This window comes from Cnephaeus nilssonii (assembly GCF_951640355.1).
Source record: "Cnephaeus nilssonii genome assembly, chromosome: 4".
Lineage (NCBI taxonomy): Eukaryota > Metazoa > Chordata > Mammalia > Chiroptera > Vespertilionidae > Cnephaeus > Cnephaeus nilssonii.
In genome coordinates this window covers 73,447,402-73,465,509 of record NC_137075.1, presented here as the reverse complement: position 1 = coordinate 73,465,509, position 18,108 = coordinate 73,447,402, and the positions used below count along the sequence as shown (strand labels likewise).

General features: G+C 44.3%; 1 protein-coding gene across 2 annotated transcripts in view; it reads right to left on the bottom strand.

The window, feature by feature from the left end:
* PELI2 (pellino E3 ubiquitin protein ligase family member 2) overlaps positions 1 to 17,173 on the bottom strand; it is a 170,882-nt gene extending 153,709 nt beyond the window's left edge. For both annotated transcript variants that reach the window (XM_079769545.1, XM_079769546.1), the window contains exon 1: positions 16,626 to 17,173. In XM_079769545.1, the coding sequence (XP_079625671.1) occupies positions 16,626 to 16,702 (77 nt within the window). In that variant the 5' untranslated portion in view covers positions 16,703 to 17,173. The remainder of the gene's footprint in view (positions 1 to 16,625) is intronic.
* Between the last annotated feature and the right edge of the window lie 935 nt (positions 17,174 to 18,108).

Genomic DNA, 18,108 nt, shown 5'->3' with positions numbered 1-18,108 from the left:
AAGCCAAAAATGTCAGCTTGGAAAAAAATCTCACTTTAGACAGATTTTCAGTAATAAATTGACTCATCAACCACCAACATTCCACCAAAATCTCTGGCTACCATCCCTGAACATTATTTCTCATTTTGAGAACGTACCTGCAATTTCTGGATCTTTTTTTTAAATTGAGAGCAGGTGCCCATAATTCATCAGAAAGAAAATCTACAAGGCAAAAACAATCACCCCAGTACTCACCATAAGACAGTCTCTTATGATACAATCAAAACTAAATGAACAAGCCACTTTGCAAAACCACAGTTCACAAATAAAATGGACCACAGCACACTCCCAAAGACTTGTGCACGCACTGAGAGCAACCATTTTCCTTCTACTTGTGGGTAAGTCATGAGGCAGCACACGTGCTTACAGAACCAGATTTGTGCAGATTTGATGCTCAGAATGCAGCGTTGAGGTTGCAGAGACAACACAAAGGAAAAGGACTTAATTCAGACTAATTTATACCACCACATACTGTTTTCCAATGTGTACCTCATTATTTTATATCACATTTCCAGTTTTATTTGTTATAAATCCCATGAATAACCTGCATTTTAGACATTTCATATCTCTTATGGTTCCTATAAGAACTGGAGTGGGAATAAAGAAAGGAGAAAAGCATTCATTGGCGAATTCTACAAACTGAAGGCAGGGTTGGGAGTAAGGGAGAGGAAGAATAAAAGAAAACCAGAGAAAAAGATGGTTTATATTCCTCTCTCCAGCAAAAGAGAAACAAAATTTAATGGCAAGATTTCCGGTTCTTCAGGATAATGATTTAAAAAAAGAAAATAAATGAAAAAATAAACTCAAGGAGGCTTCCAGAGTACCCCAGCTGTTTTGCTTCAAATATATAACAAGCTGTACTTAACATGGTCTGAAGGAAGGAAAAAGTCAACAAACAAGTATGTTTGTAAGGACCTAAAAAAAGAACACATGAAAACTGGCTAAACAGTAAACATCATATATACATTATAAGCACAAAGCTGTCTAAAAATCAAAGGAAAGGACTTGGAAAAAAAGATGCAGAGTGAAAAAGCACAGACCCAGCCAGCATAGGAACACAAAAGCCAGTTGTGATAAGCACCAGGAAAAAATAATGGAAAGAATATTTATCTGTGAATTCAGAGTGAAAAGATAAGACACCAGAGCAACTAATTTTGAGTAAAAATAAAGATTTATCACTGTCAAAACATGTTTGGGTTTGTTGATTTTTCTAGGGAGATTTTTAATACTACACACTAAGATAATTTAAAGCTGAAATTACTGTCAGCTTCAGACCACATCCCCCCAGTACTCATCCACTTTAACCCCTTCTCTTTCTTGAAGTTTAAAAGGAAAATTAAAAATTCACCACCATCACATTTCAAGGCCAAACAGACAATTGTCAGGGAGCACCCATCAGGCAACTTGGAAGACACAAACAGAACTATACTTTTAGGAAGCTAATTAAAGTAATATAAGTAAACCAAATACCTATTTAAGAGTAAATGATCCTTCTTTGAAACCAGAGCAGGGAGGGGTGAAAAGGGGTGGGTTGGGGATGGGGTGAAAGCCATCCATATAAAAATGCTTACATTTCTTGGGCAGCATTTCTTCATCTGCTGGATAAATATCCTTGACTTATAGGAGGTGCTGGGATAGAGTGCAGGCGAGTGAAACTGCAATGGCCAGAAGGGAACATTTCCAAGGCACAGAGAGCTCATTAGAAATAACTGCTCCGGGCTGGAGGAGAAAGGAGGAAGAGTCAGGAAGGGCATCATGCTGGAAGTATACCTGAGCTAACTCCTAGCAGGTGAGCAGGACCGGAGCAGAGGGAACTGCGGTGCAAAAGCACAGAAGATGAAAAGGAAGGCAGGGCTATGAAGGTGTAATGGGGAGCAGGGAGGTAGGCCCCAAGGGCAATAAGGTAAGTTATCTTGGGCTGGACTGGGTGAGACATGTTTAGAATTTAGTCTTTCAAAGTGTCCTTTCCTCTAAATGCCTAAGAAACTTATTTTCAGGAGCCATGCCCTTAGTGCACCTACTAGTCTTTCAGAGATCTTTTAAAGATCTCAAACAGTGGATATAATAAACCTGTAGTTCCAGATAAGAACCTTAGAAATCACATAGCAATTCCTGATACTGCACCCCAACCCCCCAAAAAAGCAGAATTTGTGTTAGATAACCTATAAAAACATAGCTTCTCTGATCAAGAAAAAATATCTTTGGCTTACTTGACATTTTTTTCTATCATTTATCAAATTCTTAAAATGAAGGCCAGTTAACTAACACTGTAAAAGGCAGGTCATATACTAGGTATACAATGAAGTATACAAAATATTTTTGTACATAGACAATAACTAAAAGTGTATGTGAAAAAATAAAAATATTAGCATTGTGGGTGACTTTTTTCCTTCTTTCAAATTTTTATATGTCATCTTTTTAGCATACAGCTTTTTAAATTCCGTATTAGCTGAATAAAAATTGTTTGCCTTAAAAAAATTTCCTTTTACAAATCTGTCAGTGGAGGAAAGAAAATGATTAGTGTTAATGATTAGTGCTGACACCTAAAACTTACCAGAGTCTATGACACCTAACTTAAAAGTGATTTAACCCTAGGAGAAATTGGGGTGAAATTACTACACAAGCAAACTCCAAGAGTACGTGATTTATGGTAACTAGCATAATGAGTCTTCAAGTGGATTAAAGAAAACAATACAATGAGATCAGAAAGAAATTCACTTCAACTGAGTTTTAGGGGCCCCCGGAGTGCCCTTCTCCTGAGGGAGTCGAGTGCTATTGTCCACATTTGATCTGAATGGAGGTAACAGGAAAAACAAGAGCAGGCAACCTCTGACCCTTTCCGTGGGCCTGAAGGAGTAGAACATAAAAGGAAGTGTTAGCAGGCAGAGCCATCAAGCAGCGAGGAGGGGCCGGTTCCCCGCAGGGCTATTGCCTCATTGTCCAACCCCCCCCAGCCAGTCCAGCGGGGATATTGCCAGCATTTCTATTGTTGTATACACACTTCAGAACCTAATGCCAAACACTAAGAGCTACACCTTTCAGATCATTATCAAAAGTTATTACTGACAGTGATGTACGATGTATAGACTTTGAGAAGTACAATATGTGTAAGTTTTAGAATCTGAGACCTGGATTCAAATTCCTAAACTTCAAAATCCTTTACAAACTAACAACTATGCAGGCTCATAGGAGTCATTCAAATCTCCGGGCATCTATGCTTCCCCATTTCTCCAATGGGGATGACATCACATCCTCTGAGGCCTGCTGAGATGGAGCAACGAGCACATGGCAGGGGCTAGGGCCCCCGTGCAAGGGACCCCAAGTTCTTACTGCCTCCTGCAGTGATACAGTGTCCAGGAGGCAGGCGAACACAGTAAGGGGAAAGACTCTCTGCTCAGACCTCATTAGCTACAAAAAGAGAAGCATCCCTACCAGCTGCCCCTGAAAAACAGGTTAACAAGAGAACCATGCTCTTCTCTTCAGGGAGGGACAGGACAGGGGTAGTGGGGTGGGAGAGGGTATCAGGGTGTACCCCTCCAAGCTAAAGAAGCCTGCAGGCTTGCCACCATGGCTAAACCGTATTCAGCACAATTGAGAAGCAGTTTGATTTCCCCTACAACACAGAGACTATATGCTTAATTATCCAGAACAGGATTTCAACTAATAAACACAAAACATGAGCTTTGACAGTCATGGGAGGAAGGGGACAGGAGGAGATGGGCACACAGATTATTAAGGTGATGAAGATTTGTTTTTTCTCTCTCCCATCTGGGGGAAAGGTGAGTTGTTATTTTTTTTATATATTTAAAACAGTAGTACATAAGCAGACAACCATTATAAAACCATAATTCAATTGAAGGGTATTCTAGGGTGTGTAAACCTCTCAAGTTTCACTCTTGTGTAGTTTATTACATTATCAGAACCTCCAGATTGAATTACTTCCCTGCAGTGCTTCCAAGTCTCTGCTTTTTCTCCATATAATATCTAATATTGCTTATCAAGATACTATATTTGTCCTTTGGTATTTTGCCATCTGATATCTTAGGACGCATGTTTATTAAGATTTTTTCCCCCCAGAAATTCTGGGTCCTATGCGCCTCTCCACATCTGTAACGGAAAAGGCTTAACTGCCTTCACAGGAAGGCCGAAACTGCACAGCATGAATCCACGCCAGCTTCCAAAAGGGTCCAAGTCAACACTTCCATCAAAGCCTTAAAGTTGGCATCTGGTCTAAGTTAACACTTAGGATAAACAAATAAAAGGCACTTTTCCTGACCTGTGCTTTTCGGATTAGCTGAACTAGTGCCGCTGACGAACAAGTTGTGTCAAGAACTGTTAGTGAGGAGACCGAGAGGAGATGTGAAGGTTTTTTTCCTTAATCAATACTAACAGGAAGATCAAGAGACGGGAAAGGAAAAATCAACATGCAGAGACACCAGTATCCAGGAAAAGACAGACCTTTACTTGAGAAGACAGTGCTTGAAGCTCCTTTTCCAAGCTAGGAAACAAAACACAAACGCGAGCCTACATTATCACCAACAACGGCAAATAAGAAAAGGAAGATTTCAGGGGTGCATGCCACAATTAATGAGATTAGAAAGCTGTTCTCCAGGAAGGACACCTCAATGAACAGCTTCAAAACCAGAGAAATAAACCTTGAATTATTTTGGATTATAAAAGTAGGTCTTCCTTGAAACATTAACTGTAATATATTCAGGTAAATAAGGCAGGTAAGAGGAGAATTCATATTTTTACTCCCTGGATATCATATATAAATTTATTTTTGAAAAAACATTAGGAACGTAATACATAAGTGGGGAAAAGTACATATGTAAGTAATTTCCCCAAAAAAAAGTACATGTAAGTTGTAAACATTAAAAAAAATTTTTTGACCTTACTGGTAACTTCATTAAATGAGTAAAGGTTTGTCACTGTGTTTAATGAGAATATCCAGTAGAGAAAGAATTTGGTTAAAAAAATAAAGAAGGTACAAAATCACACACACAGTAGAGGCAGGATTTATGAACAAGGGTGTTGGAGTCAGAAAGGCCTGGGTTCGAATCAGAGCTCTGTCACATAACAATCCAGTGAACCTGGAAAAGTTTCTCAACAGCTGCACATGAGTGAAGGTACCCACCTCCCTTGGTCAGAACATAAGGAGGCCAAGCATGAGCAGCACTTCGCACAGGACCTAAGAGTAAGCACTCAGTGCAAGATACTAAAACATCATCCTGTGCACCTCCCCAAAGTGAGAAAGAACCAGGCCACTAGGTAGCAACAGCCTGGCCAGAATTTCTTCCTTCTTGCAGGAAAAAAAAAAAAAAAAAAAGAGAGAGAGAAAGCTCAAATCCTGATGCTCCCTCATTAATGATGATTTTAAACTGTAGGCTTCTGACCAGGGAGGGACCTGCACTTCAAATCAAAAGGTGCAGAAAACCCTGAATATGAGACAGAGGTTGATATGGGAGCAATGGGCAAGCAGGGGGAGCAAACAGGACAGTGATCGGAGGGCCTGTACCTGCTGCAAACATCACAAGAACATAAATCTGTTCTGCTCTCCTGGTAACAGAATCAATGTACCCAAAGGGGCTGTTCTACAGGCAACACAGTCCCACCTGTCCGCACACTTCTGCTGCTGGCACAACTGAGTCCGAGACAGACAAGACGCTGGGCTGAAAAAAATGGTCTACCTGGGAGGAAGAGCACCCAGTTATTCCTCCCCGAGGGTGATTCATAGATGGTTTGCACACAACCTCCTCAGTCTGGGGAAGGAGCGCCATGGGGCTGCAGATCCTCTCTGTCAATGGACAATGCACACGGGACACCATCACTTGGGCATTCAGGGAAAGCAAGGCACCAGAGGACAGCTGGCTAAGAGCATAAAGATTCTTTTATCCTTGATTGTTCTGCTGGGTGGGGTTGGACCCCAAAGCACTCAGAGGTTCCAGCACAAGTTTCCGAAACACATTACTGAGTGAAAGAATTGATGGCTTTCTTCCACCATTACCATCTCTCAGGGAGGGCTAGGGCCAGCATGAGTCACTGTCCAGTGGCAGAGGAAGGGAGGCAAAAGTAGGAGGAAATGAATGACAAAAGAGAAAACGCAGACCATTTTGGAGATTTCAAATAAGATCTGTCCTGCTCTGGCTGGGTGGCACAGTTGGTTGGAGCGTCATCCTGTACAACAAAAGGCTGCAGGTTCGATTCCTGGTCAGGGCATATATCTAGGTTGGGGGTTCAATCCCTGGTCAGGGTGTGTATGGGAGGCAACCGATCAGTGTTTCTGTCTCACATCAATGTTTCTCCCCCCTCTTCCCGCCCCCCACCACCTATTCCTCTCTCTCTAAAATAAATCAATAAAAACATAGCCTTGGGTGATGATCTATAAAAAAAGAAAAAAGATGTGCTGACTTACCTTCTCAGAAAACTGAACTGTGCCTGCTACTTCCACATGGAATAACCAATGTAAGTGAGTTTTTCATCCTGTCATTTCCCCAAACAACTGCAGTGTTAAAACATTCTTCTGGCCCATTCGCCACCCTGTACCTGCAAAGATGACCTTCCATACTCAAACCTGTTAGTTGTGTTATTTCATGTCAGGAGGCCTTTAAAGCCTGAAAACATGTCACGCATTAGCTGTCCTAGGTTAAAAATGCTTATGTTCGAGTCTACCAGAAGCATGGTTCTCAGCTAAGCCAGGCCATTCTTCAACTGTCATGCTCTCAGTGAATTTCATGAGATAATATTGATTATGGAGATTAACAAATGCAAAGAGAATCGTAGATGACTTATACATGATAAATTTATTAAATAAATGCTTTCGTAAGCTAAGATTTTCAGACCATATAGTACTTAACATTTGGAATATCTCATCTAAAAGGCTAAAAATTTGCATATTAAAATAATCAATAACCTGAAGGAAACAGAAAACTCAACAAAAACTCAGGGAATTATTTTGTATTAGTCTGTCCTGACAACTGAACCACATGCAGATGTAGTGTTATGACGTCCGAGTTGTCTATTGTTGTGTAACAAACCATCCCAATATAGTGGCTTAAAACAACTGGCAGTCACAGTTCTTTATTTTGTCAGAGGTTGGTGCAAACAGCTCATCTCTGCTCCATGTGGACAGGACTAGGGCAGCTTGATGGGCCCAAGGATCCAGATGGCTTCACTCACAGGTCTGCTGCCTCAGCTGGACTGACTGGAGGTTGGCAGGTCTCTGCTTTTATAATCTCACACCCACCAGAGCCACTCTCTCTAACAGGGCTGTCAGACTTTTTACGGCAATTGCCTTCTAAGAGGGTATTACGACCTGAATTTATATGTTGAAGTCCTAACCCCCAGTATACCTCAGAAGGTGACAATATTTGGAGATAGGGTCTTTAAAGAGGTAATTAAAGTTAAATTAGGTCCTATGGGCGGGCCCTAATCCAATATGACTAGTATCCTAATAAGAAAAGGAATTGCCACCAGGGATGGACACACAAAGAGAACACAGCGAGAGAAGCCATCTGCAGGCCAAGCAGAGGCCTCAAGAGAAACCAAACTAGCCTTGGCTGGTTTGGCTCAATGGATAGAGCGTCAGCCTGTGGACTGAAGGGTCCCAGGTTCGATTCTGTCCAAGGCACATTCCTGGTTTGCGGGCTCGGTCCCCAATAGGGGGCGTGCAGGAGGCAGCCAATCAATGATTCTCTCTCATTGATGTTTCTCTCTCTCTCTCTCCCTCTTCCTTCTTCTCTGAAATCAATTATATATATATATATATATATATATATATATATATATATTTTTTTTTTTTTTTTTTTTTTTTTTTTTTTTAAAGAGAGAAACCAAACTTGCTGACGCCTTGATCCTGGACCTTCAGCCTCCAAAACTGTAAGAAAATTAATTTCTGTTGTTTAAGCCACCTGGTCTGTGGCATTTTGTTATGGCCATTGAGGCAAATTAATACAAAGGACAAAAACAGAAGCTTACAACACCCCTTAAGGCAACATCCCAAAGTCACAAAGCTTCACTTCCTTTATGCAGCCTGGTCAAAGTGAATCACAAAACTAGCCCAGATTCAAAAGGGGGGATTCCCCTCCTTCTGGCAGGTCCAGCATGCATATCTGAGGAACTGTTTCTGAACACATTTGAAGATAACAGAGAAAGAACTTGGGATAAAGTCAAAACCTTGAGTTCCCTTATCTGGTCTCCAACTGGCTGTAAGACCAACTGGGGAAGTTAGGTAATGTCCCCTTCAATAACTTGGCCATTATTAGATGGTTTAAAGGGCCAAACAACTGAAAGCTTATTAAGTGAAAATAGATCAAGTATGTGAAAAATTATGCTGAGAAGCAAAAATGACTGACAAACACAGGGAGGAAAACTACAGATTCCATTCTGAAGCCTATCCAAGAGCTTATAATAGCAAAAGCACCCAAACTACAAAGTAATCTCATGTACTACAAGGATCCAGTCTGACTCATTTTCCAGGAGCTGGTGTGAAGCATACTCCTTTGTGCCTATAGTCCTTGTACAGACAGGGCCCTTCCTCAAGGTAATCAATCAGTCAGGTGCTCCAGAAAACCCTAATTGCTCACCCATCACAAGTTCCATGTCCTGTCACTGTGGCAGGAAGCACATGAAGGCCAGGTAAGGACGGGAACGGAGGAGGGACTTCCAGGGCTCTTTTGAGGGGTTTGGTTAGGAAACAACCGTTTTATACTGAAAGCCTAGAAGCGAAACATGCAACTGCCTGTTTTGGTTGGATTCTGTTAAACCAGCATTAATTAGAATGAAAGTACAAAGCTTGAAATACTGATTCTTGTCCTGAAAACAGATTCTGCACAAGCAGAAAAGCAGGGAACAAACAGAGTTAAGTGTCTGAGAGTGAGAAGCATTAAGTGGATGGCTGGAACTAAAACCTCAATAGAGAAAGACTTGCAATAGTCTTAAAACCTGCTACTGAAAATACCCCTGATGCATATTTATTAGGTTTGTCATCCAAGAGGCTGAATCCCATAGTACCTCCAGCCATCATTAACAGGCACTAATGACCACAGCCTTTCAACGCCACCATGGTGCACTGCAATGCAGCTCCGAGCAGCTGGTGGAGTCAGAACAGATGGCCTGCTTCCCTTCAAAGCAGAACTTTCTGCAGGTGACAAAATAACTGTTAGGTGACTGACAAAAGGGACAACAAACAAAGGTTGAAACTGGAGTATCTGATGTCAGTAAAGGAGGTGGTTAGTACTGCAGGGAGCCTGCAACTTGGGCCCTTAAGATTGGGAGGATTGTTTAGAAAGCTGCAGCTGGGCTACAGAATCGAGTTCCTTTGCCCCAGAGACACGTCTGTGCGGTGCAGAGCAGAGCCCTGGAGTGTGCCACTGAAATCCATTCCTTCGAGACATTTGGTAAGTACCTACCATGCACCTGGAAAGAATCCCACACTTTAAGGGTCCCTGCCCTCAAAGGGCAAACTTCAAAGGAAAGCCTGGACAGTTTCAATGAACTCTGGTGGAATACAATTACCACTCCCGGCACGTGGCGAGCAGCACAGTGGACGGAACCCTGTTTGTATCTAGAGATATTAAATACATGTCCCATGTTTGTTCACACTTCTATTTTCCCTTTGGTAAACTGTATATATTTGCCTCCTTAACTGATGGAAAACTTGGAATTCTTTGGTTGTAGGAGCAGAACCCACGCAGGGTGGCTTAAACAGAAAAATGAAAATAAAAATTTTAAAAAGGTGGGTGCTCCCAGAGGACATAGGGCTATTTTCTCAGAAAAGCTTTTCCTGAGTATTCTGTCTATAAGCCCCCTCCCACTACCTTATCCCTAGCACTTTACCCCATTAGTCCCACTCCTGCCTGCCCAATCTCCTTCTTCCCCTTTATCCAGCTTTATTTTCCTCACAGCACTCTCTGAGATTAAATGTTTTATCTACCCGTTCGCTGGCTCAACTGTCACCATCCACACAGGCAGGGTCATAGTCTATCTCATTTGCTGCTGTATGTGGCCCAGTGCCTAGGGCAGTGCTGGTCACTGAGTGACAAATGGCCAATCACACAGAACTCTGGGAAGGGGCTGTAACAAGGTCTCACAGGGGACCAGAACCAGAAACTGGAACCAGGACAGCTGCCTGCTGGCTCACATTCTGGTTCTCTCTCTGCCTGCCTCTGGGGCCCCAGCCTCAGTTTCTCCCTTCACTTCTCATTGCACCCCTTTGCTTTTCCCACCAGCTAGTCTCCCATGCCCTTAAGATAAAATCCCAAATCCTTCCAATAACTTATAAGCCTTTCATGACCTGTCCCCCCATTCTCATGTCTCTTACTAGTTCATTCAACCACTCTTCTCTGGTCCTCAGAGGAGCATTAGAAGCACTCACCTCTAGGTCTTAGAATAATAAGATGTCTCCTCTTCCTACAGCGCTCTCTCTCTCTCTCTCTCTCTCTCTCTCTCTCTCTCTCTCTCTCTGTCACCTCCACAGGCCACTGTCTTCTTATCCTGGCACAGGGTTAGATGACCCTGTTAATGTGTCCCCCATCATAGCTTATGCTCTAAATTGCTTTCTATCTTCCTAACTGAAATGTAGGCTCCACAGAAAACAACCAGCCCTGCCTTACTCACCACTGCATTGAACACGGAATGTAGATGCTCATATATTAGTGGAATACATTAATGAACTGTGTATCAGTAATGGCTCTTCACTAAGGGGCTGTGACAAGAATGAGATAGCAATTGACAATTGACGAGGGCAGGAAACATCGGTGTGTCTAGCTATACTAGTATTCCCCATGTGTGGAAGAGTAGACACGCAATAAATATTTGTTGAATGAATAAATTCCTGGCTTGCCTAATGTAACTTCACCCCTTTCTCTCCCACTTGAGAAAACATATCAGAATACAAGTGGGTAAAAAAGTGACATTATTAAAAGGACATCTCTGAATCATTTGAAAGATCCCACAGTTTATTATTTATTACTTATCATAAATTACTGGTAACAACCTCAAAATTGATCATCACATATGAGGTAGTTGGGACAGTGGTTGAAAATAGCTGATTTAGATAAAACTAGGAAATATGAAGCACTTTCTGCTCTCATTATTTTACTTTCCAAAAGATGAAGGTGACAATAAGCCTAATAAGAATAATGAAATAATTCTTATCCTCACTTTTCTTTTTATAAAACAGATTCTGCACACCCCTGGAGAAGTCTTTAATTAAGTTGAAAGAGGTTAAAAATACCCTTTTCTCCCAATGAAGTTCACAAAGTTGCTGTGGTCTCCATTCAAAAGCCAATCTATAGCCCCACATACATACTTTAGGGAGGCCACTGCTGATCCCCACACAGCAGATACAAAACCACTGCCCAAAGTGGCAATGTTAGTCTCCCTCAAATATAGCAACTGGTATGTTTTTGAGTTTGTTGGTGTTTTCTGTGTACGAGCTTTATCTTTTGCATAAAACATGTTTGGTAAAGTTGCTGGGACCTGAATCAACCTGGTTTTATTTTTGTTTACATAAAACATCCCCCAATATTGATTGCATGATAAAATACAACCAAAAATGAAAAGTCGTAGTGAAGGTTTCAGTCTTGGTGTGTTAGAGAAACAAATCAGAGCAAGCCAGACGAGAAATCATACAGACAGCCACACACCCCAAACAAGGCTAAAGTTAGTAAAGGAATATATAGCAACCCAAAGTTGGAACATCATGACCCATAACAGCCTACAGAATTAGACACTCCTTCCACACCAACAGATCTGAGCTCTTCAGATCACCCCACACACCGAGACACTGAGTAACAGTAAAGGTTTTGTTTTATTAAAAAAAAATTTTTTTTCAAAGGCCTCTTTTAGTTTAGAAAGGATACTAGTGTCTGATGTCTTCGGGCCCAAATTAGAGAGGATGAGAAAAGGGAAAGTGTTAGAGAATATTTTAAGGTTTCTTATTACTCCAAGGGGAGGGGGAGTCAAGGCAAAGTGCCAAGGTTAAAACAAAAACAGCACCTAGAAATCAGGAGCTGCTTATTAAAAGAAGTAAAGACCATAAACTCTTCAAGCAACAGTCCTCTTTGTCTTCTTTGATAGAATGCTGCACCATCCAAAGGAAAAAAGGCAGGTACTCCCTGACCTTTATGTGGGCCTTGGTCCGTTTCTACTAAAATACTTTGTTATGTGTCATATTTATAAGCCTTTGTTTGTAGAGGGTTTTAACCCTTTTTTGTGCCAAGGACCCCATTGGCAGTCTGGTAAAACCTGCTGAGCCCTTCTAAGAAAAATGTTTTTAAGGGCATAAAGTAAAATACAAAGGATAACAAGTGAAGTCGATTATATTCAGTTATCAAGATAGTTTTAAATTGTAGTAAAATAGTATAGGGACTCTGTATCAATGCAGTAAGTAACAAATCTAGCAGCGAGTCTGTTGCCTATTCCCGTAATTTAGTGAAATGCTAAATTTCAGTTTGAGTTATAGTGAAAACAGAGATGCCGTTTTCCCCCATCCATGTTCAAGGACTCCCTGGATTGCATCTGTGGACCCTAGGTTAAAAACCCTCGGTTGAAAGAGCCAATAAAAATACATTTGTGAAACATCAAATGAAAAGTAAAGCCTTGCAAAAATACACTATCCATTCAACTGTGAGGTTAGGAAAACTAAAAGTATAAGCAGTATTTTCCCCAAAACCATGAAGGGCCATTAGTCAGCAAGAACACTACATGCTTCAAGTTGGATCCAAAAGGGATTCAGTTCCCCTTGTGCAATTTACAATAAAACCCTGGAGCTCTGAGGAACTGACAGCACTGAAGTGACCTGGCAGTGTAGTGCCCCAGCTCAGCTATGAACCTGAAAAAAATCTTCCTTCCTGGAGCCTCAGTTTCTCCTTCAGCAAAATAAAAGGGCTGAACATGTATCATGATTTCTTAGGCTCCTTCCAGTTTTAAAATTCTATCTGATTGTCTCTTCCTTATTCTAGCTATTTCAGCCTACTTAATTTCAAAACATCAATGCCTTTCATAAACAAGGAACAGAAAATTTTACCAAATTTAAATGCCCTCGTGTATAAACTAACACCAATGAGCCATATATACCTGGTATGTATACCACTACAACTAAAAAAAACAAAAACAAAAAAGCCTATCTTGTATATCTACTTCATAAAAAGCAATCACAGTGTTGGTCTTTTCTACTTTTTAAACGAAGTTCCCATTCAAATTCTAGCACCATCAGCTCACGAATATACAGAATCAACACAAGCCGAGTTACCCAGAATATGTTAATTACACATTTTCCACTTTTCAGACAATGAACAATATTATAGGATACAGACCAGGAAGGCCATTGATCATATGTCATTAGTGCCAGAGAAACAGAGATAAAGTGGGGGACTAAGCCAAAATCACAAAGCCAGTCTGCAAGAAAGCAGGAATAAAACCCAGGTCTCCTGACCATTACCTTCATGTTCTTCCCACTACACTGAACTGCCTCTCAAATCCTGACACACTTCCCCAACTTTCACAGTGTAGCCTGGTTTAAACCAATGACAGACCAATCATTTTCTCTACCTCTAATTCCATCATGGACACAACAAAGAGTTGTGACTATGATACATTTACTGGTTGGAGTCATGAAATAAGTCAATTCCACTTACCTGCCAAGAAAGTGATGACTATACTAAAATCATACCTACCTGGAAATTCCCTTAATATTGTGTAACACATGAAAGGATATAGAATTATTTCTACATGGACACAGACATATACATAATATAGCTCCTCACAGATACATACATATATATATATATATATATATATATACACACACACACCACACACTGTATAGACATATACAATTCCTCAGTCTGCACTACTGTATAGACATATACAATTCCTCAGTCTGCACTCCAGGATTTCTCAGTAATATTTTACTATGAAATTTAGAAGAGAAAAAAAAAAAAAGTGTCACACAACAGTTTCCAAAAAAAAGAAGGCACTGCATGTTATAAGCAAAAGCTTCTATCAATATTGAGCATTTGGGGATCTCAAGATTAATTTTATCAATAAGAAAATCTACTAGAAATTCTCTATTTACCAGTATTTATGTCCTAGATGCTCAGGCATGCAAAGTTGATACTAATGTTTATTTGACTGTTTTTGTTTTAAGAGGGAAAGCACTGTTTCAAGTCCTAAGGGTCTTTTAAAACTCTTACCCATGGTCCCCCGCCCAGCATTCTTCAGTGTGTTCAATACTGCTAGAAAGTCAAAAACCTACTCTCAAAAAAGAAAAGGAAAAGACCACAACTCTTTTCAAGTATTCAAAAACCAAACTAGCATCTTCTTAGCAGTCTGGTCTCAACTCACAGTTCACTTCCTCAGAGACCTGCCCTGACCTCCTAGCTAAAGAATGCAGTACCTGCGTAGAGCAGACATTTCCTAAGTTAACCCACTTCTGTTGACCACTTGGCAACCCCGGGTTGTCATTTATTATTCATTTGTTTACATGTGTTTTTTTCTGTTTATGCCTGCCACACCACACTATAATGAAAGCTCCTTGTTCACTGCTAATCCTCAATGCCTACACAGTGCTGGCACACAGTAGGTGCATACATAACTGTTGAGTGTCTGGTAAATGGCAATTATGTCATACTCAGGGTCTCCTAGAAACGCATTAGTAAAGGACAGAGCACAGGCAATTGACCATGCATTTACATAGCCTACTTTAGCATAAGCCTGTGATACCAGGGCAATCCCGGTTATAAATCCTTTTCAGGGCTTTGAAATGCCCTGCACTTCCAGCTATGAACACAAAACCTCTCCAGGCCCACTCACACATTGCTTTTCTAAAAGATCTCAGCAATGATTTCCTCAAAAGGAAATAATGAAATAAAGTTCTGGCATAAGTTAATCTTTCCTGTCAGGTTCACAATGTTAAACATACTTTGAAGCCAGCCACAGAAACAAAACCAAACTCCACAAAATTAGGTTGGGCTGGAGGTTACATAAGACAAGCTAAACTCTGGCTTTTTTTTTTTTTTTTCCTGTCATCCCTCCCTCCTTCCAGGGAACCCTAACATCTGTCTTTTAAGTGCAATTGGATGCAGGTGAGAAAAACGCTTCTCTGCGCACCGCTTCAAAAGAGGCAGAGAGATTTCCAATAATAATGCACTTAATCCTGTAGCAACCAAGTGAGGACTAGAGACAACTTTGGGCTGTACTGTATCTGGAAGCTTCTCTTAAAAATTCTCTCTTCAATTATTTTTAAGTCGGCACTTACTTCAAGGTGTTGGGTTATCAAACACTTTTTTCAGAGTTCTGAGTTTCCCCATACCCATGATTTCTCACATGTGCGCTAAGCCTACTTATCAGCACCCAGGATGTTCTGAATAACTGGCCTTTCAACAGAGAAGGACAAAAGCGCGAGTTTTTCCCGGGAGTGACATATCCAAAGGAGAAAAAATAATCCTTTCAGCTCCAGTCCTACACCCAAGTCGCCCCTTCTTCTCCCGAGTTCCCTGCACGGCCCCGGCTCCATTCCGCTCCCCTTTCACTGCCCCCTTGATCCGGCTGCAAACCGGGAAAGCCTCCCTCCCGGCTGGTGAAGGGTAAACAATAGAAATGTCACAAGGAAACTCAGGAAGTCGATGAAGTCTCTAATTGCAGCCGTTTAACGACGGTAGATAATTACTATCTTCTTATGTGGTTTTCACCAGCGGAGAGGGCGGCGCGGCGGACGAGGCTGGCGAGCTCCCGCCGCCCGGAGGACTTCTGCGAGGCAGCGGCCAGGGGCGGAGGGGCGGAGGGGCGGAGGGGGTGCGGCCCCGGCCGCCGCGTCCCTGCCCCTCCGGGACGCCCCGGCGCGGACAGCCCGGGGCCCGCCCGCCCGCCCGCCGGGTCACAGACAGTTCACTGCCCGCGGCTGCGGCGGCCCGCGCGGTCACCGGAACAATATGCTGGGGCCGCCCGCGGACGCCGCCGCGCAGACACTCAGCCCCGGGCAGCGGCCGAGCCGGGGCCCCGGCCCACCGAGAGCGGGGACCCAGGACTCCGGCCGGGCCTCCGGCCTCTCCGTTCCGCCAATCGGGGGGCGGGGGGGGGGGGGGTCTCGTGCGACACAGCGAAGAGCCCGAGACGGTGGCTGTTCAGCCCCGGCCCCAACCGACCCCCCGCGGCCCGGCGCGCTCGGGGAAGTCGGGCTCCCGCCCCCGCAGTTTTACCTCAGACTCCGTCCCCAAGCCCCGCGGAGCGTGGGGTCGCCCCAGTCCCCGCCGCCGCCTCCCGGGGCGGTCCCGCTCCCCCACTCCCTCTGCCGTCGTCCTCCGTGCGGAGAGCGCATCCCGGCTCCCGCCTCAGCGGCCGCCGTCCCAGCTTCCCGAGCCGCTCCCGCCGTTCCCAGCGCCCGGAGTCCCTGGAGAGTGCCTGGGGGGGCGGGTCCCCAGAGAGCGCCCCGGGGGTCCCCAGAGAGCGCTCCGGGGGTCCCCAGAGAGCGCCCGAGCCCCCACACCGGCCCCGCTGGGGGATGCGGGCGCCCGGCGGCCACGCAGCCCGGAGCGCTCGCCAACCGCCCCCAGCTCCCCGCGGTCGGGGATGCCCGAACTCACCCCAGCACCACCAGCTCCCCGTATTTCACCGGCTCCTTGTTGGGGGCGCAGTGCTCCTCCTGGCCGGGGGAAAACATGGAGCCCCGCTCGGCCGCCGCCGCCGCCTCCTCCGCCGCGATCCCCGCCGAGTCCGCGCCGCCGCTACAATCCCATCCCGAGAAGGGGGTGAGCGCGCCGGGGAAGGGCACGGCGGCGAAGGGGGCGCGGGGCGGCCAGTCCCGAGGTTGCTCCGTCGTGGCTGCGCGGCTGCCCCGCTGGGCTCCCGGGAGCTCCGCGAGTCGCGGCCGCCCCGAGCCAGACTAGGCAACAAATGGGACCGGGCAGCAGGGGGACCTGCCCGCGCCGAACGCCGCCGCCGCCGCCGCCGAAACCCCGCGGGAGGGAGGAAGGGAACCAGCGAAGGCGGGAGGGCGGGGGCAGCGGCGGGGGAGGGGCGGGGGCAGGACCGCGGAGCCGCCCCGCCGCGCGGGCAGGTGGGAGCCGCCCCGCCCCCCGCCGGGAACCGGCATCCCCGGCCCGCGCGGCGCTCCCGCCCCCGGTGCGTGGGGCCTCCCGCGCCCACTCTCCGCCTTCCCCCGCCGGGCCCCGCGGCGGATCGGCCCCCGTGTTATGTAAACATAGAGTAAAAGGGAAAGGAAGTTCTTAAAGGAGCAGTTCTGTTTTTTTTCCTCCTCGCTTCCCTCCCTAAACTTACAGCGCGGGGTCCTGAGCCCTCGCGGCCGAGTTCCCGGGCCGGTTAAGGCTGCGCCGGCTCCCGAAGGCGGCGGTCCAGGTTCCTAGGCAACCCAGTTCCTGGCTGAGACGTCATACAGAACTTCCTCTGGGGTGCGAGAGCGTTGGTTTCCCCGGTGTCACTGGGTCGTGGCTTCCATCTGGAGGTGTCGCACACACGCACCCGCGTGCTTCCTCTTCCAAAACCAAACTCCTTCAAAACTTGAGGATGTCTAAAAAGTGGGAGGGCTTTGCCAATTGGTGCTGGATTAGAGGGAGTTTTGAAGGCGCTTGGAGCACCCCGCCACTATACAGGGTGTAGCTGTACGGGTTCGTCCATAGCAGGTTTCCACATGGTTTGTTTTGTTTTTTTTTAAATAAAAAATAAGAAGTTTGTTGTGTTTTTGTTTTATTATCAAATCCATGCTCTATCCACTTTTCCCATACTTAACCCTCAATTCCTTAAGGAATTTAAGAGGAAATTTGAACTTTTTAGTGAATATAAATGTTCCTTTATTACTATAATGTAGTCAATGCACCATGCTTGCTTTTTATACTTTTCTAAATAGTTCTTTCTATGGCTTTAAAATATTTTGGAGTGTAATAGGTGTACTGACTGCTGTTTTCATCATGCAGGATTTTATTGTTACCATTTATTAAGCATTCAAAACATGCTAGAAACTCTACATAGTACTGCCAGTCACTGTCTCTCAAGACTGTTAAATATTTAAAGAAATAAATACTGCAAAAGCTACCCTATGCATAAACAGTG